At 40.5% G+C, this 27277-nt stretch overlaps 1 protein-coding gene across 4 annotated transcripts in view; it reads left to right on the top strand.

Moving 5' to 3' along the window:
* The window catches only part of SNX3 (sorting nexin 3), a 43899-nt gene extending 33885 nt beyond the window's left edge, over positions 1-10014 (top strand). For 2 of the 4 annotated variants that reach the window (XM_065888806.1, XM_065888805.1), the window contains 2 exons: positions 7780-7904; positions 9258-9363. In XM_065888806.1, the coding sequence (XP_065744878.1) occupies positions 7780-7904; positions 9258-9363 (231 nt within the window). Of the gene's footprint in view, positions 1-7779; positions 7905-9257 lie in introns of all 4 variants that reach the window. The other 2 variants (XM_065888804.1, XM_065888807.1) reach the window with 2 other exon arrangements.
* The last annotated feature ends 17263 nt before the right edge of the window (positions 10015-27277 follow it).

The raw sequence follows: 27277 nt of genomic DNA on the forward strand, positions 1-27277 counted from the left end.
TGCTACCTGCAGTTTTAGAACACTGTCATATATCCTGATAATAATTGTCTTCTCTTAGAAGAAATTTGGTGGCTTTGGCTGCAACATAGAGAGAACAAGGTCTCATTCTAATGTCTCTTATTTCAGCCCTACATCAGAATGACATATATAGCATGGAGTCATGAAAAGTATGCTCAGAATAGCGAAAAGTTATCTTGTGACTCGAGTGTAGTAGGATAAGAGTGGGTATGGTGGGAGCCCTGAAGTAGGTTAAGGCTAACTCGTTCTCGCTTCTGAAGCGTACTAAGGTAGAAAAGGAAGGAAAACGTCCTTAACCAGAAAAATGTGGCTGGATACAAGAGCAACATATACAAATCATAGCATTCCATCAAAAATGGAAAAACAGTTTTACTCCAAAGAATATCCAAGTATAAAATACTTACAGATAAAACTGGAAATATAAGACCCATGTAAAGAAAACTTTAAAACTTCATTGAAAGATCAAAAGAAGACCATAATAAACAGAAATATTACATTCCTGGTTTGGAATATTCACTTTTGAAGATTCATTTACTCTATAAACATTTGAGACCTCATTCTGTGTGTTCTGTCAGTTGCAGACAGAACTGTGAACAAATGAAGGGTCCCTACTTTTATGGCATTTTATTGGGTAAGTTGGGGTAGTGGTGAAGGGAGACCAGAAAAAGATGGTAAGATATATAATACGTTAGATGGTAATATGCTCTAAAAATCAAAATTAAGGGAAATAGGGAGTGCCAGGAGAGCTACTGTCATATAGGATAGTCAAGGGAAGGCCTCTCTTAGAGGTGGCATTTTAGCAGTAGACCTGACAGAAATAAGGCAGTATCTCCTAACTTATTTATAAATTTGTAAAATTCTAATACAAATCTTATTGGAGTTCTTTATAAACCTGCAGATTTATATAGAGCTTTAGAATCAGAGAAAGCTCAAGAATAGCCAAAAGTTATTTTTACCAATAATTTAGCACCTGCAGACATCAGAGCATATGTTAAGACTATAGTAATTAAAACAATGTAGTATTGCTTTAGGTATGGACAAATAGATTAGCACAATGTCAGAAAATTTAGAAGCTGACCACATGTTTACTGGAAATTTAGTTCATAACAAAAATAACATTGTCAGTTTGTGCAGAAAGGAATTTATATTCAGTAAATGGGGTTGAAACATTTGGCTATTTGGGAATAAAGATTTATAACTCACTGTATATAAATTACAGATGGTTTGAAGATCTAAATGTACAAAACAAGTTAGGAAAGTTTTGGGTAACAAAGAAGAAATTTTTTATGACCATAGGGAAAAGTGTCTTTTTTTCCCCCACCTTTATTGAGATAGAATTGACAAATAACATTAAGTTATATAACACAATGATTTGATATATGTATATATTGTGAAATGATTACCATAATAAAATTAGTTAATACATCTGTCACTTCACATAGGGGTTTTTGGTTTTGTTGTTTTGTTGTTAGTGGTGGTAACATTCAATATCTCTTGAACATTCAGTGTTTCTCTTAGCAACTTTTAAGAGTACAATACAATCCTGTTAACTATAGTTACCATGCTATACATTAGATCCCAGAACCTACTCATCTTTTAACTGAAAGGTTGTACCGTTTGACCAATGTCTCCTCATTTCCCCCACCCCTCAACCCATCTACTACTCTCTGTTTCTGTGAGTTCAGCTCTTTTAGATTCCACATATAAGTGAGATCATACAGTATTTGTCTTTTTCTGTCTGATTATGGGAAGAAGTGTCTTGATAGGCTTGTGGCTTTGCTTAACGTAGCACCTGGCACACTGGAGTGTTTAATACGCATTTCATGAATGTATACATCACTTTTTTTTATGACAGCTTTATTGACATAATTAACATGCCATACAATTCACCAATTTAAAGTGTACAATTCATTAGCTCTAGTAGTTTCCTGGTAGCATCTTTAGGATTCTCTATGTATAGTATCATGTCATCTGCAAACAGTGACAGCTTTACTTCTTCTTTTCCGATTTGGATTCATTTTATTTCCTTTTCTTCTCTGATTGCTGTGGCTAAAACTTCCAAAACTATGTTGAATAAGAGTGGAGAGAGTGGGCAACCTTGTCTTGTTCCTCTTCTTAGTGGAAATGCTTTCAGTTTTTCACCATTGAGGACGATGTTGGCTGTGGGTTTGTCATATATGGCCTTTATTATGTTGAGGAAAGTTCCCTCTATGCCAACTTTCTGCAGGGTTTTTATCATAAATGGGTGTTGAATTTTGTTGAAAGCTTTCTCTGCGTCTATTGAGATGATCATATGGTTTTTCTCCTTCAGTTTGTTAATATGGTGTATCACGTTGATTGATTTGCATATATTGAAGAATCCTTGCATTCCTGGAATAAACCCCACTTTGGTAAAGTAGCAGGATACAAAATTAATGCACAGAAATCTCTGACATTCCTATACACTAATGATGAAAAATCTGAAAGTGAAATCAAGAAAACACTCCCATTTACCACTGCAACAAAAATAATAAAATATCTCGGAATAAACCTACCTAAGGAGACAAAAGACCTGTATGCAGAAAATTATAAGACACTGACGAAAGAAATTAAAGATGATACAGATAGATGGAGAGATATACCATGTTCTTGGATTGGAAGAATCAACATTGTGAAAATGACTCTACTACCCAAAGCAATCTACAGATTCAATGCAATCCCTATCAAACTACCACTGGCATTTTTCACAGAACTAGAACAAAAAATTTCACAATTTGTATGGAAACACAAAAGACCACGAATAGCCAAAGCAATCTTGAGAACGAAAAACGGAGCTGGAGGAATCAGACTCCCTGACTTCAGACTATACTACAAAGCTACAGTAATCAAGACAGTATGGTACTGGCACAAAAACAGACACATAGATCAATGGAACAGGATAGAAAGCCCAGAGATAAACCCACACACATGTGGTCACCTTATCTTTGATAAAGGAGGCAGGAATGTACAGTGGAGAAAGGACAGCCTCTTCAATAAGTGGTGCTGGGAAAACTGGACAGGTACATGTAAAAGAATGAAATTAGAACACTCCCTAACACCATACACAAAAATAAACTCAAAATGGATTAAAGACCTAAATGTAAGGCCAGACACTATAAAACTCTTAGAGGAAAACATAGGCAGAACACTCGACATAAATCACAGCAAGATCCTTTTTGACCCACCTCCTAGAAAAATGGAAATAAAAACAAAAATAAACAAATGGGACCTAAAGAAACTTCAAAGCTTTTGCACAGCAAAGGAAACCATAAACAAGACCAAAAGACAACCCTCAGAATGGGAGAAAATATTTGCAAATGAAGCAACTGACAAAGGATTAATCTCCAAAATTTATAAGCAGCTCATGCAGCTCAATAACAAAAAAACAAACAACCCAATCCAAAAATGGGCAGAAGACCTAAATAGACATTTCTTCAAAGAAGATATACAGACTGCCAACAAACACTTGAAGGAATGCTCAACATCATTAATCATTAGAGAGATGCAAATCAAAACTATAATGAGATATCATCTCACACCAGTCAGAATGGCCATCATCAAAAAAATCTAGAAACAATAAATGCTGGAGAGGGTGTGGAGAAAAGGGAACACTCTTGCACTGCTGGTGAGAATGTGAATTGGTGCAGCCACTATGGAGAACAGTATGGAGGTTCCTTGGAAAAACCATGAATAGAACTACCATATGACCCAGCAATCCCACTACTGGGCATATACCCCGAGAAAACCATAACTCAAAAAGAGTCATGTACCAAAATGTTCATTGCAGTTCTATTTACAATAGCCCAGAGATGGAAACAACCTAGGTGTCCATCATCGGATGAATGGATAGGGAAGATGTGGCACATATATACAATGGAATATTACTCAGCCATAAAAAGAAACGAAACTGAGTTATTTGTAATGAGATGGATGGACCTAGAGTCTGTCATACAGAGTGAAGTAAGTCAGAAAGAGAAAGACAAATACCGTATGCTAACACATATATATGGAATTTATGAAAAAAAATGTCATGAAGAGCCTAGGGGTAAGACAGGAGTGGAGACACAGACCTACTGGAGAATGGACTTGAGGATATCGGGAGGGGGAGGGGTAAGCTGTGACAAAGCGAGAGAGTGGCATGGACATATATACACTACTAAACGTAAAATAGATAGCTAGTGGGAAGCAGCCGCATAGCACAGGGAGATCAGCTCGGGTATTTTGTGACCGCCTGGAGGGGTGGGATAGGGAGGGTGGGAGGGAGGGAGACACAAGAGGGAAGAGATATGGGAACATATGTATATGTATAACTGATTCACTTTGTTATAAAGGAGAAACTAACACACCATTGTAAAGCAATTATACTCAAAGATGTTAAAAATAAAGTGTACAATTCAGTGGTTCTTAACTATATTCACAAAGATGTACAACCATTACTATAGTCAGTTTTAGAACATTGTAATCACACCGTAAGAGAAATCCCATACCCGTGAGTAATTACTACCAATTTCTCCTCACCCAGCCCTAAACAACCACTAATCTTTCTCCATGGATTTGCCTGTTCTGGGCATTTCATATAAATAGAAACGTAGAATATGTAGTCGTTTGTGCCTGGCTTCTTTCACTGGCTTCTTTCACTGAGAGTGTTTTCTAGGTTCATCCTATTGTATTGTTAATCACTACTTCATTTCTTTTTATTTCCCCAAAATATTCTTTTGTATGGATAAACCACATTTTATTTATCCATTTATCATTGGCAGACATTTGGGTCATTCCTGCTTTTTGACTATTGAGAATAATGCTGCTGTGGGACTTCCCTGGTGGTCCAGTGGTTAAGACATTGCTCCCAATGCGGGGGGCCCGGGTTCGATCCCTGGTCAGGGAACTAGGTCTCGCATGCCGCAACTAAGACCCACGCAGTCAAATAAATAAATATTAAAAAAAAATAATAATGCTGCTGTGAACATTCATGTGCAGGTTTTTGTATGGACATATGTGTTTGTATTTCTTGGGTACATACCTAAGAATGGATTTACAGCCATATGATAACTCTGTTTAACCTTTTGAGGAACTCCCAGACTTTTTTTTCCAGAACAGGTATACCATTTTTACATTTCCACCAACAATGTATAAAGGTTCCATGTTTTTCCACATCCTCACCAACATTTAATATTATCTGATTTCTTTATTATAGCTTTCTTAGCGTGTGTGAAGTGGTATCTCGTGGTTTTCATTTTCCTGATGGCTAATCATGTTGATCATCTTTTCATGTACTTATCAGCCATTTACATATCTTCTGTGGAGAAATTTTTTTTCAGATCCTTTGCCCATTTTATTGAGTTTCTTTTATTATTGAGTTGTATATAGAATATACTAAAAAACCAAAAACCAAAAAAACCCTCTTACAAGTCCCTCATCAGATTTACAGTTTGCAAAAATCTTCTCCCATTCTGTGGATTGTTTTCACTTGATGTTGTCCTTTGACGCACAGTACTTCACTTTTAACATTAGACCAGATAATTATTTTGGGCATTTAACCTGTGTGAAAGTTGTACTTACATTAGTATTGCTAAGAACAATTAATCAAGTTGTTTTATTTATATATTAGTACTTTTAATTAAGATCTGTTATACTAGACTAGAAAGTAGATGAAATTTATTGTATTTACTGGTCATTATGGTTCAATCTTTTAGCTTTTTTTATTTCAGTATGCTTTCACTGTATTATGCTGGCCAGATATCCTTCTGTCCACTTCTTGCCCCACATACACACACATATCATCAGACTCATTACTTTTAAATTGGTGTAAGGATTCTAAGTAGATCTTTTCAGACTACTTAAGCAAAAATAATTTGATGTTGAAGATCTTTGGGATCTTAGCTGGACAAACCACTCACGATTTTTGTAGGTGATCAATCCTGTTGCCTACAACCTTACCATCCATTTCAATGAGTATTTTGAGTATTAGTAAGAACGTATCTCTACGGATGATAATACATAGTAATCTTTAATCTTATATTTCATGCTAAATTCTACCCTGAATTAATGGTGGTCATTTCGTTAACACACTGGTTCTAGATTCCTTTTTTTTATAATAGCTTTATAGATACAGATGTTTTTTCCTGCCCATCATATAAACTATTCTGCTGGAGCTCAGCTAGTGGTCATGATCCCTGTTTTTTATTTGTAAGTTCCCTGCAGGTTTTAACTCTTCAACTTGACAAATGCTAATATAGGGGAGAGATTTAAGAATGTTAAAGCAAACTTGTGAAGACAAATCTTTAGATGTCTTAAGCATTGGGTATCTGGGGAGAGTAGATCTAGGAAGGAATTACCAAGTTTATGTTGGGCATTGGTTTTGTGTTTCTTTTTTGCTCTTTGTTTTTTGCTGATCTGTAAGAAGTTGTATGATCTTTCCCTTTTTTACCTTGTTGAGTTATTTTAGGATAGAAACTCTGCATCAAGGGTTTTAGGTTTTACCTCTTAGAATATGTATGATTTTATTACTGGTTGTTTACTATTTATATTTCTCCTTGTTTGACTTGTTTGCCCACACCTTTTCTCTGTTTTAACATAAGATAAGGATTCACCTAAGTGGTTAGTCATTTAGCAGATATTTGAGCTTCTGTTGTATGCCCAGCTTTTCTTAAAATAACCATAAAAAGCCTGAGACAAGGTTCCTTGATTTGAAAGCATTAATAGGATAGATTGGTGGTTCTCCACCAGGGGCAGTTTTGTTCCCCAGGAGACATTTGACAGTGTCTGGAGACCATTGTTATTGTCACAACTGTGGGGTGCCTCCTGGCGGCATCTAGTGGGTAGAGAGGCCTGGGATGCTGTTGAATAGGTATTCTATGGTGTACAAGAAACCCCTCCCCCCAGTACATTATCTAGTTCAAAATGTTAATAGTGCCATGGTTGAGAAATCCTGAGATAGAGAACCCAACTAACCTGTGAAATAAATAGCTAGGTGCTATTTAATTCAAACAAATATTTGAGCTCCAGATAATTCCCAGAAGAGGGAGATCAGTCATAAGTTGTCCCTAGAGGAAAGTTAGGCTTTGACAGGGAAAATTTGGGATGTGCCTCTAGTGTGAGAAGGAAGAAATGACAGGTCTTTGGGGAAAGATAGGATAATGGGTTTGGGAGAAAGTTGACGTGCTTCTTAGTCTAGGAAATGGAAGAGTGGCAACAAGTAGAGTTGATTATTTTGTCATCAGCTCAAACACAGGTAGGAAAGATTATATGCAGATGGTATGAGGTGGAAAAAATTTACCACAGAATTCTTATCTGCCCATGCCAGAAAGAACATTGTTAGTATTTTACTTCTTCATTTAATTGAGAGTTGAGTTTGATCTCTTCAGTTACCATTGTAATAAAGCATTGTCTTCCCCAAGTGACATCAGAACTGTCTGAGGGGCATGGTAGCCTTTATTTCAGTATTGATTATTTGCTTTGTTATACTTGTGCTTTGATAAGTCCGGGAAAAATGAAAATGAAGCTGTGGGCCCTGCCATCGAGGAGCTTTGGTCTGAGGGACTATTGTGGCATTTTGGTTATCTTGCCTCCAAAACATTGAATCATTTTTCAGTGTATTTTTATTGATTCCCTTTTACTGTATATTTAAACTAGTTTAACAATGGGATGGTTCTCATAGTGAAGATATACTTTGTCTTCATGTTATGCTCTCTAAATTTTCCCAACTCAGCCAGCATGTTCAAGAACTTTCTTATCTTGTTTTAGGTTGTAGTTCCCCCACTCCCTGGGAAAGCGTTTTTGCGTCAGCTTCCTTTTAGAGGAGATGATGGAATATTTGATGACAATTTTATTGAAGAAAGGAAGCAAGGGCTGGAGCAGTTTATAAACAAGTAAGTGCTTTCTGTTCCTCAAGGTCTAAGAGTGAATAGTGGTCTGAGCTGTCTTTAGGTGACTGCTGTTTATTAATTTAGATAAACCAGTGCTTTTTCTTTTTGGTCATTTCCTAACTTTTTGTATCATTTAAACAAAGTGAAAACATATAACAAGTTGAATATCGTGATAAATATTAACACACTTGAGTAATACGAGTATCTTTTTGTTGACCTAAGTTTTGTATTTGTTTTTCTTGGTTAATTTATGCAAATTACATTTAAAATTACAGCATTTAAAAAATAGTTTTACTTATGATTCTTTCTGATTTAAGGTATGTTCTAGCATGAACAGTAAAACTTACAATACACTTGCAATCATTTTGATTGCAGATGGAAGTATCATCAGCATGTCTTGTGTAAAGGTGCACATTTAAAATTTTTGTGGCAAAATATATTCTTTTGAAAATGTAAGGAGACTGTATCATTTATCTTTTACTTTAGAAACTTAATAAACTCAAACTCTAGCTTTTAATTTTATTCCTATTTGAAATATAGCCTCTTTCTTTTTTTCTTTTTTGGAAGAGTTATGCCTGGAAAGGACTCACTATAATTGTGCATTTGGCCTTAAGTTTGACCAAATAAAGTCAACTCCTAGAGAATACGGTTGTGTGAGCTTATTTATTAGCAATACTTTAATTTTTATCTAGTAATTTGAAGATCTGTGAGTGGTAAACAGAGGGAAAGTTATACAAAGCCCTTAACTTTTAGTTATCTGAGAGCACACAACCTTCATTGTCTTCTTATGAACATACTTTCTTTTTGGAGAAGGCAGTGCTAGCTTGGATGTTTTTAAATTCTGAAATAAAGTATGGTTGCTCAGTCTGATCTTGTGTTTAGTCTGATGGAAACGTTTAAAAGCAAGCAAAAAACAAAAACAAAAAAACCTGAACATTTGTGCCTATTTCTTAGTATTTTGGGGCTTTTATTGAACTTCAGTGTATTTCTAACTATAATCCTATATCTTTTCCTTCTTTAAAATGGATTCTTAGAATCAATGACATTGTTTCACTTTTAACATTAAAATTCATTTAGTTTTCTTACGAATATACCAACTAATATGTAAAGAAGTTAATTGGGTACATACGCCAGAGGCAGTGCAAAACTAGTGATTAAATGTTTTCTAAGTTACCCTTATGATCTGAAGGAAAGAAAATATACTGTTAGTTGATAGACCATAGCTTTATGGGCAGTCCAGAATAACACTTATTATTACTAAGTTGTTTGTGCTTCCTAACCTTAAAATGCGTATGTTTGGTCCCCCTCCACCGCTTTTATAAAATACTGGACTGAATTTGTATCTTTTATTCCTAGGGTCGCTGGTCATCCTCTGGCACAGAATGAACGTTGTCTTCATATGTTTTTACAGGATGAAATTATAGATAAAAGCTATACTCCATCTAAAATAAGACATGCCTGAAATTTGGCAAGAAGGGGCAAGAAAAACTTTCCATGACTATTAATGATTCATATGCACCAGTGAAGAAGTTCTAATAACTTTAGCATGCCGCACAAAAACTGGTCTAATATGCCTCCAGTATACTAACACTCATATGCTCAGTTCTGTTCTGTTCTGTTTTGGCAGTTGACAAGAAGTTAATTTGCTTTCGTGAAAAAAATCCCTCATTCCAGCCTTTCTATAGAAATAGTTCTTTCTTGCTGTTTTAATGTGGTACACACTCTAGCTTCACAAACCTGTTACTCTAGTATAACTTGCCGTGTCCTAACTAAAGTTACTCATTTGGTCTTACCTGCAGTTTTTGTGTCATGTTTGCTTCTTGAATCTGATTAATAGAATTTTTCTCTTATCCCCTTTTTAATATGTGGTGTCACTTGACCTAATTTATGTGTGGAAGCACTACACATTGGTTTCCAGTACCCTACACGTAAGATACACACTTGTGTGCAGAAAGTATCTCCCTTCAGGCTTGTAATCCCCTTCACATGGAAGATCAGTGAGGGGAATCTTTATATTCTGTATAAAAACAAAATCAAATTTATATACTAAAATCATTTGTCTAAAAATTTAAGTTGTTTTCAAATAAAAATAAAAATGCATTTCTGATATGCACTGATTGTGTTGCTTCTGGCTTTTCTTTTCTCCCTTCAGAAGACTTTCCTACTTAACTCACTTGTTGAGAGGGATTATTTACTAATTATATACTTTTCTCATTCCTGTAACTCCATTCCTCTTTAAGCAGTGGTGATATCAAATATGCTACTACCCTTTGAATGGGGCTATTTTCTTTTACACAACAAAAAAAGTGAGGTACTAGGAAAAGCATTCCTTAAAGCTTACTGAGTTGTTATGAAGCACTTCGTGTATTTGGAAAATGCTCTATAATCTCAAGTCATTCTTTTCAAAAGGCCTCTTAAGATAAGTCAATAGCATGCCCCCTATTTTTCAGAAGAATTTTTTCCCTAGCTCATCTGAGTGACTTGTTTAAACTTAGCAAGGGTGTAATAACCGTTTTCTTAGTCAGCAGGTTCATGCTTTCTCTTTAGTTTGGTTTAGGATAGTGGCACGCTTTCTCCTCTTAAACCAAGGGAGAAGGGCAGTGTTCTAGCTGACTTGTATTATTGATAAGAAACCAGCAAATGCATGACTCCTTGCTGCCTGACTTGTGTTGCGGCCAGACCTTTACGGCCAGAATGTGGTTTCCAATTTGAATCTGCACGACATCTGGTGCTTGGGGGACCCGTTGTGACCTAGAGTTAAACTCCAAGGTAAGGAAAGTTTGCCCTTGCACTCCAGAAGTGTCTCATGTAGAGACAGGTCGGTCCGTTTGAGAGGAAATCAGCTTAGGCCTTGACCAAACTACGATGTCCCCCAAGCAGATGGATGGATATCATAGGAAGAAGTCAGAGCTGCTCTGTAATATCTTTTGTTGCTTAAATATGTCAGAGTTCCATAAAAGTACAGAGCTAAACAACTGTGAATTGTGTTTCAGTGAGCTAGAGCAGTCAGATCAAAGGTTGTCAGTTTTTGGTATGCAGAACAGAGTAATGGTAGTTCTGCTAAACTCAGTAATTCCTCTAAAGCATACATGATTTTGCCTCCCGGGGAACATCTGGCAATATCGCAAGACTTTTTTTTTTAAATTTATTTATTTACTTTTGACTGTGTTGGGTCTCTGTTGCTGCATGCAGGCTTTCTCTAGTTGTGGCGAACAGGGGCTACTCTTCATTGTGGTGTGCGGGCTTCTCACTGCAGTGGCTCCTCTTGTTGTGGAGCACAGGCTCTAGGCGCACAGGCTTCAGTAGTTGTGGCATGCGGGCTCTAGAGCGCAGGCCCAGTAGTTGTGGCATGTGGGCTCAGTAGTTGTGGCTCGCGGGCTCTAGAGCACAGGCTTAGTAGTTGTGATGCACGGGCTCAGCTGCTCCACGGCATGTGGGATCTTCCCAGACGAGGGCTCGAACCCATGTCCCCTGCATTGGCAGGCGGATTTAACCACCGCGCCAGCAGGGAAGCCCCTCGCAAGACATTTTTGGTTATCACAACTGGGGGATGCTACTGGAATCTAGTGGGCAGAAGGTTAAAGATGCTGCTAAACTGCCTACACTGTACCCGGGACCACCTCCCACAACAGAAAAATGTCAACAGTGCCAAGGTTTCTACTCACTGTGGAATTCTTTTGCTTTTGATCATTTATAGACAAGGGAATAGTGTGGCTTAGGATGGGTTGTACTGGCCTGCTTACTTTTAGTCTTTACAATTTCCTAAGGGCAGGCCTGCTTTTAGAAACTTGAAGGTTTCAAATTAGATGAAAGGTTGTTTATTCTAGGTAACATGTTTTTACCTAATGTAGGAGGTACTCCTCAGTGTTGTCTCTTTGAGAACTGAAACCATGGTCTTTATTAAAACGACACCTTTAATCCTGTGAAGTAAAAATGCAGGCGCTGTTAACTCTAATGATATAGGAGGAAGTTCCAGAAGCCCTTAAGAGTCTTCCTAAAAGAATAGAAGTTAAAATTGGCAGTGAGTTACGCAGCAAGAGTCTCAGGCTCCGGGTCCTCTCAGTAAGTTATCACCTTGTCCCAACTCCTGCAAGATGTAAAGGGTCAACAGCAGTGGTGCCTTTAGTAACTTACAGTTGTTGAGGACCAAATGTAAAATCCACAGAAGTGCAGTGCCTGAGACATGTAAAGAATTAATGATAGCTATCCAATGGCAGTGGAAATCACAGATGTGGCAGTAGCAGCAGCAGATGGTACCACTAAGCCCATGGCAGTTCCTGGATAGGTTTATCTGGTATTTGGTTTCCTGTTCGGTGGTTCTGCTGTCATGACCCTCAGTAGTCATGATGACCTCTGGGCTGGACATGAGGGAGCATCTCCTTTTTATTATATCCGGCATCTTTTTAACTCAGCCCTCTTGTTAAGGGCCCCTCCTGTTGCTTCAGCTTGCTTTGCCTGTTTTGGGTGAATATAGCCAATGAAAGGAGGAGGCTGCTGGCCTCTAAGCCTTTACAGATAAAATTTGTTTGAGGTATGGATGAACAGGTAGCTTAGCACACTGCCTGGTTTATAGGTTAGCTGCTCCGTGAGTGCTAGCTGTGATTATTACAATATGAAAGTGTTTGGACTGGGAAACAAGTTAGAAACTGTTTTAGGAGGATGGAGTATGTTTTCCTTGATAGTTCCTTTGTGATCTCTGTCACAGAACTTCCCTATGAAGTAAATAATATTATCCTTTACAGATGAGAAGACTGAGGCTCTGCAAGCTTAAGTAATATGCCCAAGGTTACCCAGGATGTGATGGCTCTGGATTTAGACTGGAAGGATGTCTGCCTCTAAAAGCCATACCTTGGTTCACTTCCTTCCTGTGTGTGGACCAGGCCTGTGACTTGGCACCTACCCAGCCCTTACTTAATGCTCAGTAAATTTACTGATTGAACGAAAGGGTGAATTTCCAGTAACGTTTCCAATGTCCTTTAGGCTGAGCATGAGTGAATGAATGAATTGATTTTGTTTTGGTTTTTAGTTTGATTTTAAGCGGGTATAAAAAGCACTTTGGGGCATGGAAAGCTAGCTGATCAGAAGTATCTTATTTTCCTAAACTTAGCTGTGCACCACAATTACCGTCTAAGACTGAGTCCAGGATTTTTTTTTTTTTTAAGCTTCCCAGGTAATTCTGAAACAGCCAAGTTTGGGCACTTAGCTAGGAGGCCCTTTGATTTCCTGGTATTTAGTTAGATTTGATCTTAACCTGGCTACTTAAGTCATTACAAAAAGAAATCAGGAAATTGAGAAAAAGTCAGGACTTATCAGATCTTGAGAAATTACTTTTGTAAATCTTGATTTACAGTAAATCAAGTTTGCCTTATTCCAACTTTGCTAAGAAAATAGGACCTTGAGACCGGGAAAAGTCATTTAAAAGCACAAAAGGAAGTTTAGAGGATGCTGGGTTAACGCCTCACCACAGATGCTTTTTACTGTTAGAATGAGTGCCGTAAATGGAAGTGACCCAGTAAAATCAAACAGCAACACTAAGCATTTTATATGAGCAAAGCGTTAACATAGACCAGAGGTTAACAAAGGCCCTTTTCTCAAGAAACTCAGTCTTGTTAGGACACTGTCATGAAAAGACTCACTCAGTACAGACAGGAGACACGGCAAATGTGAGGATGGAAGAGACACAGGAGTTCAAGTGGAGGGAAGGGAAAAGCCATTCCAAATAAAATAAATCAGACTTGAGTTTCAGCCCCAATGTGTAAAAAACTTGAAAGTTGGCACCCTTGTCCTTACAACAAGGAAAAGCTGGACAAACTGAAAATCAATGACTTTGCTTAGACCCACCCATCAGTGAATTGATGTTGCAGAGCAAATCACCACCCCCAAATCTGGAGAGAGGCTTATCTAGCCAGACTCAGTCAAAACCTGTTTACCTGGAGCAGGAACTACTAGAGCCATAAACTGGTAAGGCACACACATACGGTAATACTGATACTGAATTGCTGGGGGTTGAGTGTGCTCTAGCACAAGAGTAACTCCTGGAGACCACAGTCTTAGAGGGGCCCCACATGTACCTGGGCTTTATCTCCAGGAACCCCACAAGATTCCCACGGTGAAGATCAAGAAAGATCCCCTATGTCTCTGGCAGGGAGAGGAGATGAATAATCAGTGTGAAATACCAGAACCTTCTTTATTACAAAGGCTTACTCTCCAGGATAAGACTTCCAGAGCCTTATCCCTGATGGGGGAAGGGCATGCTTCCCACACCAGCCCCTCTAGCCTTCCTATCTCACCTAAAGGAAAAATAAAACATAGTCAACAGGGGTCAAGACTTCAGGGAAATGCTACAGCCAGAGAAGGGAGGAAGGGGCACAGGGGGTAAAGCTATACCCCTGGGAAACACCTGTGACGGTCACAGGCCAACTAAACACTGGGACTTAATCTGGAAACTACAGAATGCCCTTGCCCCCCACTTTACCACCACACCACCAGGGCTCCAGTATAATAGTGGATTACAGCCAAAAGCTGCAAGACAGACTCTGAGGAGGCGAGAAAACCAGAGTTAAGAAAGAGACAAGGGCTTCCCTGGTGGTGCAGTGGTTAAGAATCCGCCTGCCAATGCAGGGCACACGGGTTCGAGCCCCGGTCTGGGAAGATCCCACATGCCTCAGAGCAACTACTGAGCCTGCTCTCTAGAGCCTGCGAGCCACAACTACTGAGCCCATGTGCTACAACTACTGAAGCCTGCACATGCCTAGAGTCTGTGCTTTGCAACAAGAGAAGCCACCACAATGAGAAGCCTGCGCATGGCAACGAAGAGTAGCCCCCCCTTGCTGCAACTAGAGAAAGCCCGCGCACAGCAATGAAGACCCAATGCAGCCAAAAATAAATAAATTTATAAATAAATAAATAACTGATTAATATGTTAAAAGTTTTAATGGAAAAAAACCATGTAAAAACAGAAGGGTAATGTAATTAGAGAAATGGAAACTTTAAGAATCAAAGGAGGGCTTCCCTGGTGGTGCAGTGGTTAAGAATCCGCCTGCCAATGCAGGGGACACGGGTTTGAGCCCAGGTCCGGGAAGATCCCACATGCCACGGAGCAACTAAGCACCCGCACCACAACTACTGAGCCTGCGCTCTAGAGCCCGCAAGCCACAACTACTGAAGCCCACATGCCTAGAGCCCGTGCTCCGCAACAAGAGAAGCCACTGCAATGAGAAGCCCGCGCACCGCAACAAAGAGTAGCTAGCCCCCGCTCTCAGCAACTAGAGAAAACCTGCGTGTAGCAGCGAACACCCAATGCAGCCAAAAATTAAATGAATAAATACATTTATTTTAAAAAAAAGAATCAAAGGAAATGCTAGAAATCAAAATCACTGTCATAGAAATGAGGAATGGCTTCCATGGGCTCACCACTCGGCTCAACATAAAACAGGGAGGAATCAGTGCATCTGAAGATAGGTCAGTAGAAACTTCCCAAACTGAAATGCAAAGAAAACAATAGAAAAAACAACGGAACTTCCAAAAACTGTGAGATACTGGCAAAAGGTGTAACACATGTGTAATTGGAATGCCAGAAAGAAAAGAGAACAGAGCAAAAGAAATATTTGAAGTTCTAATGGCTGAGAACTTTCCAAAATTAAAGACAAGAAACCACAGATCCAGGAAGCTGAGAGAACACCAAGATAAATTCAAAACAAAACAACACAGGCATATCATATTCTAACTGCAGAAAATCAAAGACCAACAGAAAATCTTGAAAGAAGCCAGAGGGGAAGAGTAAAATAAAGGAGTGCTGGTTTGACAGTTATTAAATGGCTTTTTAAAATAATTAATTAATTAATTTAAAAATTTTTGGCTGCGTTGGGTCTTCGTTGCTGTGCGTGGGCTTTCTCTAGTTGCGGTGAGCAGGGGCTACTCTTCATTGCGATGCGCAGGCTTCTCATTGCTGTGGCTTCTCATTGTGGAGCACAGGCTCTAGGCATGCAGACTTCAGTAGCTGTGGCACGTGGGCTTAGTTGCTCTGCAGCATGTGGGATCTTCCCGAACCAGGGCTTGAACCCGTGTCCCCTGTGTTGGCAGGTGGATTCTTAACCACTGCGCCACCAGGGAAATCCTAAATGCCTTTTATCAGTCATCTTGAGGCTAGAGGTGGTGATGTTTTATAACACCTGAGTTCTTAACCTGATGTCTCAATTTGGATGGGAAAAAAGTTGTATCTTTAGTATTCTCTAATTGAAATGTAGCATTTTTTTCATTATGAATGTAGTAGCAAACCAGAGTAGTAGTATAAGCAGAACTTTTGACTGTCATTAATTTAAAAATGCAAATATCACATTTATTGCTGCAGATCTTGAAATACTTTCACTATTTGAAAATTACTATAGTGATTAGACCCGCCCCAAGATCTCATTTAATGTGTTTTTAAAAAAGCACACATTTTTTTACAAGTTAAAAAAAAATACTTGGATAAATGTATTTCAACAAATTGGTTGAGTGTGGTTTCCTTTGTATTCCTATGTGTTTTTATAAACATCTGAGTAGGAATCTTCGGCACAAAAAGGGTTAGGAACCTACAGTGTGAAAAATTCAGAACCCTCCTGTAATAGAACGTAATTTGGATGTGCCTGAGTCTGCGTGGCGTGGGGTAGGTTCACTCGGCATTAGTGTTCTGGTGTGCATGCATGAGAGGGAAACTGGGAAACAACCAACCGACCGACCATGAGCTGAGGACTTAATGTTTCAGCCTGGGCTTTTCACATTATTACCTCATTTAATTCTCAGAACAACTCTATTGGATGGGTGTTATCCTCGTTTTACCAAGAGAAGAGTTGAGACAGAGTGTAAGTAATTTGTCCAAGGTCACAGAGCCAGTAAGAAGTGACATTGGGATACAAACCCAGGTCTTTCTGATTCTAAAGCCTGTGCCTGTGAGATGCTGCCTTCTATATGGATTGCACAGACCGCTGGCAGTCAGGCCAGGGCCCAGGCCAGAACATCCATCCTGACAGCCAGGGCCTCCGGCCTCCTGGGCATCATTGTCCCTCGTGCTCACACGGTTGCCTTGATGCCAGTGTTGTTATCAAAGAGGCCAATGCAAGCAGAGATTCATTATCTTGATCTAAAGGAAAGCTAAACATTGAAGAATATTTGGTTATAAAACTGGAATGGCCATCCCTGCTTGCCACACGTAGACACTGCAGCTTTGTCATTACTTAGCTTTCTCGGTACATTTCCTTTCCTTTCTAGCTAGATTATACTTTAATCCAGTTGTTTTCATGTTCAGTAAATCCAAACCATGTTTAACTGGTTTATTCATTGAAGAGTCTCTGAGGGTGAAGAAAGTTTTGTCCTTTCAACTGCACTGGGGATTTGCTGTCTTCTTTCTGCAAAGGGATTTTCCTGGACCTGTAATCTGAACACTTTGACCTGCTGAGGGTTTTTTTCCCCACTATGAGCAAATTTATGAGGCTTGACCCTTTGTGTGCTGGGGAGCAGAGACAATGGCCTTCTGTGAATGTCCTCTCCTGAGGACATTTGCTCTCACTTCTTCATAGCCTTGCTGCCTCTGGCCGTTGCAGCCGCCCTGCGTGCCTTGGCTACGTGCTTCAGAATGGACCCATGTTCTGTTGGCAGCATTCTAGAGAGGTTTGTTCATGAATATTTTGGGAGTTGACAGTATGACTTAAACTGAAGTGAACTGGTCTCTCAGACAAGAGTCTGTGTTGGTGAAATGAGAGGCCCTCAAACACAGTGTCTGGCAGGAGGATAAATGGCACACCCACCATGGAAGGCAATTTGGCAATAACTATCAAAACTATATGCCCAGGGCTTCCCTGGTGGCGCAGTGGTTGAGAGTCCGCCTGCCCTGCCGATGCAGGGGACATGGGTTCGTGCCCCAGTCCGGGAAGATCCCACATGCCGCGGAGCGGCTGGGCCCGTGAGCCATGGCCGCTGAGCCTGCATGTCCAGAGCCTGTCCTCTGCAACGGGAGAGGCCACAACAGTGAGAGGCCCACGTACCGCAAAACAAAACAAAACTATATGCCCAGGAATTCCACTTCCAGGAATTTATCTCACAGATAAAACATTTCTGTTTTGAGAAATGATATTATATAATATAGATATTTTCTCTGATTATTCATTGAATATCTCTGAAAGATTATGTAAGAAACAAGCAACACTGGTTGTCTGATCGGGGGGACTGGGTGCCCAGTGGATGGAGCTGAGAGGAAAACCTTTCACTGTATATGAACTCTTAAAAAAAAAAGCTTTTAATTTTGGAATAATTTTAGATTTACAGAAAAGTTGCAAAGATAATACGAACAGTTCCTATGTACCCCCTCACTCAGTTTCCCCTCATCTTATATGACCACAGTATTTTTGACAAAATTAAGAAGCCAGCCGTGGTACATTACTATTAACTAAACTCCAAACTGACTTTTACCAGCTTTTCTACTAATATCCTCTTTCTGTCACAGGATCCCATCCAGGACACCACATTGCATTTAGCTGTCATGTCTCTTTAGTCTCCTCCGCTCTGTGATATGTATACATACCCTATGGAACTTTTTGAATTTTATATCATGTGACTGTTAACTATTCAAAAATAAGTAAATGGTTTAAATGAACTAGACTTACAGAATCATAGGACATCAGAACTGTAAGGAATCTTAGAAGCAATTCAATCCAAGCCTCTCATTTTTCCAACACAGGAAGGGACTTGGCTGAGGGCCTCCCCTAACAGCAGACCCACAGCCCAGACTAGAAACCAAGAAGCAGGCTGGGGACTAGTAGAAAGGGGTAAGCTTTAAAGTCACCCAGACTCGGGTTCAAATCCCAAGCTGTGTCCTTGAGCCAGTGCTCCTTTTGTCTGGATTCTTTTGTTCAACAGAACGTTTTAAGATTCAGCCATGTTGTGCATGTGTCAGTAATTTGCTTAAAAGACCAAAGAAAAATCATTTCTTTAAGGGGGCAGTCATGATTTCTAAGAATTTGTTGAGAAAAGAAAATGTGTTTTCCATCCTTGATCTCTGTGGGATGTCAGTTCCCTGATCAGGGATTGAACCTGGGCCATGGCAGTGAAAGCCTGGAATCCTAACCACTAGGCTACCAGGGAACTAGATCTCTAGTTCTTATGAAGAAGTATGACACCACTGGCCAGACTCTTTTCCCTTCCTGGGAGCACTCAAGCGCATTGAGTCCTGGGGCCCCACTACTGCTGAGGGGGAAGCACCTGGAAGGAGCCCTGGGAGATAAGTGAGAAGAAAAGTAAGCTCCTGGGGCTTCCCTGGTGGCGCAGTGGTTGAGAGTCCGCCTGCCGATGCAGGGGACACGGGTTCGTGCCCCGGTCCGGGAAGATCCCACATGCCGCGGAGCGGCTGGGCCCGTGAGCCATGGCTGCTGAGCCTGCGCTGTGCTCCGCAACGGGAGAGGCCACAACAGCGAGAGGCCCACGTACTGCAAAAAAAAAAAAAAAAAAAAAAGAAAAGTAAGCTCCTGATATAGGCACTAACTCAGTAGACACATTCCATATTGAGAAGCAGGGGACTGGTCTTTTATATGGACTGCAAAATTCAGTTGTAGAAGCTGGGGAGCTTCTGGGTTCAGAGCAGCTGTGTGACCTTGGAGATGTCACTCACTTGCCTGAGCCTATGGAGCTGGGACCACCTGCATCGGGACTGTCAGAGTGCAGATGCCCCGGCCCCACCTCACACTGGCTGAATCCCAATCTCAGGAGGTAGGAACCAGGAAACTACATTTTAACATTTTACATGGGTAGGTCTTATGTGTGTTGTTCCATATAATGTGAACTTACTTTATTAAACATTTGGGTTAATGATTATCCAAAACTGAATGAGAGGTAAATTATGGCACATGCCAAGTATCTGAATTATGAAAACATCAAAAGGAATTCTGAAGTTTCATAGATACTGTAAAAAATGTTAGTGATAGAATGTTAAGAGTAGTATCAGAACGGAAAATATGTTCACTGATTACAACTATGTTAAAATATATAGGTACATGTGTAAGAACTAGAAAAAATGGGCAAAAATAAAAATAGTGTTAGAGAGGTGGAATTATATATAATTTTCCCCTACAAATTTCCTATATTACTATCTAATAAAAGAAAGTCACTTTTAATATTGTTGTAATGTTTTACTTGAAATAAAAATAACTACCCCTTCACCTCTGGCCCATAATCCACCTACCATGTATGTATGAGATATTCCACTAGGCACTTGTTTGTTAGAAACTCCATCAGCCAGCCCAATCCTCCCAGGAGGGAGAACAGCTCTAGTCCCACGGCCACTCTGATCACCAGCTCTCAGCATACAGGAAGAAACCTGGAGTCACTCTGGGCTGGAGGAGGGGGCACAGAGAATGCATTGCTCCATGCTCAACTGCTATTTGTGGGGTTCCAAGGTATCTCTAAGCAAGCGGTTTAGGGAGGAATGTGTCACTCCCTTGGGCCTGACAGCCTTAACCTCACTTCTGAACTACAGATAATCTAGACCCACTGCCCCTCCCTGACAAGACTTGAGCTGCCCAGTGTATAAAGAATCCACTGATCTTTCCTATTCCTCTCTTCAGAACCCGAAGAGACCTTCCTTTCCATTGCAGAGAGCTTGGGGTGGGCAAGGGTTAGCCTGAAGCGCTGCCAGCAGGAACTGGTTTCCTCGCCTTGACATTCAGGGCAGATGACACTGAGAGCTTACTGGCCCCTCTGGGAGCCAGTCACAAAGAGCTGAGGGAGTCAGTTCAAGGAGGCACAGCCCCTCCTGCACACCAACTCTCCCCTCCTCCAGCCTCCTCACAGCCCCTGGGTGCCCTGCTCCGAATCACAGGCTGCTGCCAATTACAAAAGCACTCAACTCTGTTTCGCAGCCCCTTGATTGATAGCACTGGTAAGTGAAATTATAAGCCTTAATGATCACGTTAATTTCTGGGGAAAGGGAAGCGGTCAGAAGAGCTTCTCAATCATAAGCGCCACAATCAGCTGGGTGAGCTCAAGGACAGGCCAGAGCAGGGAAAAAGGGGAAAGAATTAACTTTTTAAAGGTCACCAGTGAGTAGGGGGAGAGCAATCAGGCACGAGGGATGAGGGATGAGGGACACAGACGATCTGGGAGCCTGAACATGACCCCTGTCCCAGGCCTCCCAACAGAAGGCCACCTCAGTGCCTCTCATCCTCAGCCACACACTGGAATCACCGGGGAGCTTTCAAATACTGGTGCCTGGGCCCTGCCTCAGAGATTCTGGTGTAATTGCTCTGGTGTGGATGCAGTTTGGGCACTGAGCATTTCGAAAGCTCCTGGAGTGATGCTATGTGCAGCCAAGACTGAGAACAATTTGAAATGAAAGGATTCGGAAGGAAAGTAGTCAAGGTTGAGCATGTTTGGAAATCCGATCAATCTGATTAGTTCTTGCCACCAAGGAGAATTTCTTCCAGTGGTCTCCTGGCCCCAACTAAAATATAATGATGAGAATGATGAGAACAGAATAAGGGAAATTAGGCATCACTAAGCCTAGTGCTCCTTTGCACAGATGAAAATACTGAGGTGCAGAGAGGTTAACTGAGGTGTAGAGAGGTTAACTGACTTGCCGGAGATCACACTGGTCATAACTAGAACCCCAGTCTCTTCACCCTGGCTAGCGCTCCTTTCTCTAGGCTCATGGCTGGGTCAATGCAAAGAAGATGCCCTGGATGACACATGGCAGGACAAGAGCTGGGAGCTGTTCTCCAGCCTTCACAGTAGAGGAGCCCAGGCCTCCACTGCCACTTGCTCAGTGTCCTGGGACATAACCATTGAAGGATGTTAGAGATACTAGGGCCACAGACAGAATAAGGCCACCTGGCTCCCCTGAGGATCAAACCTATGACCCTGGCCTCCTCAATACTTGACCCTACTCAGTTTCCCAGCAAAACACTGCAATACTTTGGTACGTCAGAAAGATACCCAGGCTATGTGGCAACATCCTAGTTTCTTCATGAGAGAGACTGCCCTCTGTACATTGCCAACAAGCCCAGCTCAGCAGTGGTCAAAATCTCTGACAACCCTCCTTAATGGTCTATATGCAGGTCAGCAATACGTGGAGAAAAAAAACAACTTCAAATTCTAAAATGAGCCTCAAAAATCTAAAAAACAGACTACATTAAAAAATAAGCCATATGAAAAAAAAATAAATAAGCCATATGAAAAAAAAATAAGCCATATGCTGTAAAGGTACTGGAGCTATTCAGTTAAAGAGAGTTATTATTCTTAAGCAATTCTTTTTTCTTTTTTGGCTATGCTGTGCGGCTTGTGGGACCTCAGTTCCCCGACCAGGGATCGAATCCAGGGCACGGCAGTGAAAGCCTGGAATCCTAACCACTAGGCCACCAGGGATCTCCCTCCATAAGCAAATATAAAAAATGTTATTGTAAAATGAGTGACTTGAGATTCTTAGAGCAGCTTCTTAGCAACAGAAAGTGTCTGCCAAGCTCCTTCTATATTTTCACTTATCCACTGTCTCTCAACCTTCATTGCGATATGGGTACTGTCAAAAGTTCACAGAAGTGGCCTGGATTGAAAAATTTAGTGAACCAAGCTCTAACCATGGGTGAAAAGTGAAACCAACTTCACCAGTCCAGTAGCAGAGGCATATTCATTATTGAAACGTATGTATTCTCTGTATTTTTCTAACAGCTTCTGAAGTGTTCATCAAGCCTGTGTCTGATTAAGCACTTTTAAATTCTGAGCAATGAAATGGGCACTCTCATACCCTCTTCACAGGAGTGCAAATTGATACAACCCTTTTGGAGAGCCATTTGGTTATATGTATCAAAATTAAAAATGCATATAATCTTTTTGACCCAGAAATGCCACTTCTAAGAATTTATCCTACAGAAATACCCCACAAGTCCACAGAAGCGTACATAGAAGGACAGCTCTTTGTAGTTTAATTTACTACAGTGAGAAACTGCAAGCCACCCAAGTCCACCAATAAGGAATTCGTTGGGTAAACTGTAGTCCATCCATACAGTGAAGTACTAGGCAGATGGTAAAATGAATGAAGTAGAGCCATATGTACCATTGGGAGAGAGAGCCACACATACACAGATAACTTCAGAGAAGTATAGGGTTTCCTTTTTTTTTTTTCCTGTTCTCTACCTTGTTTGTTTTTCCCCCAGTTTTATTAAGAAATAATTGACATACGTCACTGTATAAGTTTAACTTGCACAGCATGACGCTTTGAGTTACATATTGTGAAATGATTAACATCTATCGTCTCATAGATACAATAAAAAGAAAAGGCAATTTTTAAAGGTATAAATATTATGAGATGAAGATTTAGTACCTCCACCTCTCCTCCCTCATCCTCTCCAAAAAATTTTATCTTTTTTTTTTTTTTTTTTTTGCGGTACGCGGGCCTCTCACTGTTGTGGCCTCTCCCGTTGCAGAGCACAGGCTCCGGACGCGCAGGCTCAGCGGCCATGGCTCACGGGCCCAGCCGCTCCGCGGCATGTGGGATCTTCCCGGACCAGGACACGAACCCACGTCCCCTGCATCGGCAGGCAGACCCTCAACCACTGCGCCACTAGGGAAGCCCCCATCATACTTTTAATTATACCAATAATTAGTGTTTGTATTATTATAACAATGTAAAAATTGTTAACTGCAGAACCTATTAGAATACTGTGATTACATGTCCTTTCTTCTTTTAAAACTGAGGTGTAATTGACCTATAACACTATGTTAGTTACAGGTGCACAACATAGATTTGATATAGATTCGATATTTCTATACATCACAAAACAATCACCACAGAGGGTTTCCATTTTTATATAAATGATTAAGGACAGCAACCACAGTGCAGGTCTCTGGCCAGTGGGTTCAGTTCTTGGGCTCCTAAACTGAACTAAAAATCTTGAACTACAAGTGAAATAATTTGGGAATCTCAATTCAGTTTCTGAACTCATCCTCTGTTCTTTCTCTTCCCTAGCATCAAAGAACAACTAAAAGTAATTCAAACACAAATGTAAGACTCCATATCTAATTGTCATCGTACACAATTACTACTCTTAAAAGGTGACCCTCCCAGATTTAGAAAAAACATTTGTCAAAGGAGAAGCACTGAGAAGTCTGGTTTTTGACTGCAGTAATCACTTGGCTGGGTTCACCTTCTCTTGTTGGTATATTCAAATTGCAGAACTTGAAACTGTAGATCTGGAATTTGTGTATCCAAGACTGCAGTGACACCTCCCCAGAACAGCAGCCCTAGAGGATGTCTGCCTTAAAATCTAAGCAAGCGGTGAGGTTCTTAAAGTATCCAGGCTGCATACAGCAGAGATTTCAGAATCCCAGATGAGAGCACTACTGGGTTTTTAATTCTGGGCTTTCTCAAATGTTGAAAGCCAGGGTTTTGTTTTGTTTTGTTTTGAAACTATAGTTGATTTACGAAAGCCAGGTTTGATTCTTCTTTGTAATGGCAGAGATGCCCCAAACAAAGGCAATTCCGGTGGGAAATCAGTATTCCGTGGCATGTCACAGGAAACTTACTACCTTTTAACTTTACTGAGAGTATTTCAAATAGATTAGATTCTGACTGTGATAGTTTTTTTAAACATCTTTATTGGAGTATAATTGCTTTACAATGGTGTGTTAGTTTCTGCTTTATAACAAAGTGAATCAGTTATACATATACATATGTCCCCATATCTCTTCCCTCTTGCGTCTCCCTCCCTCCCACCCTCCCTATCCCACCCCTCTAGGTGGTCACAGAGCACCGAGCTGATCTCCCTGTGCTAAGCGGCTGCTTCCCACTAGCTATTTTATGTTTGTAGTGTATATATGCCCATGCCACTCTCTCACTTTGTCCCAGCTTACCCTTCCCCTTCCCTGTGTCCTCAAGTCCATCTCTAGTAGAGAATGGACTTTATTCTGCGTCTTTATTCCCGTCTTGCCCCTGGGTTCTTCATGACTTTTTTTTTTTTAGATTCCATATATATGTGTTAGCATACGGTATTTGTTTTTCTCTTTCTGACTTACTTCACTCTGTATGACAGACTCTAGGTCCATCCACCTCACTACAAATAACTCAATTTCGTTTCTTTTTACGGCTGAGTAATATTCCATCGTATATATGTGCCACATCTTCTTTATCCTTTTATTATGTCAGTGATTCCCCCCTCCTCTTCCTTGAGAAGCATACACTCCCTGACCCCATGAGATTGGGTTTGGCCATGTGTTTGGCTTTGGCTGGTGGAAAGTGAACACACATGTCGGGAGCAGCAGCTTTAAATGTGTTCGCATGGTTTGGCTCAGCCCCTTGCACTTCTGCACTCTGTCATGCAAAGAAGTTTCTCTAAGGAAGATGCTAGTCCAGAATGAGGAAACACTGGAGCCCACTTGAACCCAAACTGCAGCCAGGTGCCCAGCCCAGCAGTCCCGTGAGCAAGAAATACAAGTTTGTTGTTAAAAGTCTTGGGGGTTGTAATTCAGCATTATTGAAGTAAAACTTGATTAATACATGGATGAACAGCCTTGAATCCATTGCTCATCTCTGCCAAATCTTGTCATTGAACTTACATTTGTTTGCAATTCTCTTCTGTCTTATGAAATCAACCATTTCAGAAACATTTGAGGGAGGGTCTTCTCGGTACCCTTCAGCAATCCCATCCATTCCCAAAGGTAACCACTATCATACGGTTAGTGTTTACCATACTCATGTTTGTTTTAAACATATGCTATACATTTGTATATCTATAAACATGGTGGAGTATTGTTCTGTAGGTTGCAAAATTTTATATTAAAACCAATCTGTATGTATCCTCTGGGATTCACTTCCCCCAACACCATATTCCAGCTTTACCTACGTTATACATCAGCTCTAGCCCATTCACTTGAACTACTGTAACACTGTCTGTGTTTACCACAATTTATCTATTCTCTGCTGGTGGACATTTTAGTTCTTAAATATGAACAGTGTTGTAAAGAACATTCTTGTACAAATCTTTGAGTAGCTTGCTTTCCTTTAAGACCAACTTCTTTTTCTCAGTGGAATTAGTGGAGTAGGAGTGGATGGCTGATTGAACTTCCACACATGCTATCTGCCAAGTCAGTTTAGCCAAGAGATGCTAGTGCCTCTGCTCCAGACTCTTGCTGGAGCTGCTGCCCAGGAGGAATGCATAGTGCCCATGTCCTTGGGCAACTCTGCTTTCCACCACCGGCTTCTGGCTGTGGGACCAGTGCCCTGAGATTTGCTGGGAACATCTCAATGCACTTTCTACTGCTCTTTCCGCATCTTACTCACCAATATGGTTCTTCACACTTTATCTTTTTGATCATTAAATAATTTTAAGTTCCTGGTCAGGACTGAAATGTTAGCAAGAGAGTTAGAAACAGAGGAGTGAGTGAATGAAGACTCTGTTAATCGGCCTCTTTCTTCCTCACACAGTAATTTTTCTAACAGATGCAATTACATTTGAGAGCTGCAGAGAACAGAATCTTATATTTCTTTATTCATCATTTTACATGGGATTCACTGTAAAAAGGAAATTGCCTTTGTGGTTCAGTTCTTCAGGCTGCAGTGCTCTGAGCTTCAGTTTTTACACCAGCTGCCGCCGCCGCCTTGTAACTGGTGGATAAGAACCAGCCGGGGAGGGAGGCTAAGAAATCAGGCAGAGTTCATTTAAATTCAATATATTTTTTATTCTTTGTAAATACAATGAGTACAACCTTTTAACTTCACAAATCAGTTAATTCACTTTATACAAGGAAAGTTTTACTCATCCTATAATAGTCCAAGTGCTGAATATTTTTCCTCAGTGCTAGTACCTAATAAATCAAAATGTGAAAAGTACAGCAGCTATTTAAAAATGTTTGTTTCTACATTTCCATAAGTAGAGATTCATACCAAAGGAGCAGCTTATAGTGTAGGACGAAGTGTGTGTGCACGTGCAGGCATTCAAAGCTTTACTAGAAACCAGTTTTCTGAAAGGCATTGAAGAGTCTCAGGCTGTTAGCATTGGATCAAGAAGCCCTTTAGCATCCATCTCCTTGAAGTTCCTTCTGGTCTCATGTCTCTGTTCATTCACTGTCTGGTGTGACTCGCTGAAACACGAGTTTGGACCCCCATTGCCTTTGGTTTCAGCACTGTGTTAATGGGACAGCAGTCTGCCTCACTCCATCATTCATCTCCACTTTATTTGGTTTTGCTGTTTTTATTCATCCTCCCTCGACTTGTGTTCTTTTAGTAAAGCTCTTCTATTTTTAGATGTTATCCAACCTGAAGTCCTGGTGAGAATCTCATTTTCGTCCACCAATTCCTTTGACAAGGTTGCCTGGCCTATGGTATTAAGAAGAAGAAGGAGGGGGAGGGGGAGAAGGAGGAA

Source organism: Phocoena phocoena, chromosome 12 (assembly GCF_963924675.1).
Source record: "Phocoena phocoena chromosome 12, mPhoPho1.1, whole genome shotgun sequence".
Classification (NCBI taxonomy): Eukaryota; Metazoa; Chordata; class Mammalia; order Artiodactyla; family Phocoenidae; genus Phocoena; species Phocoena phocoena.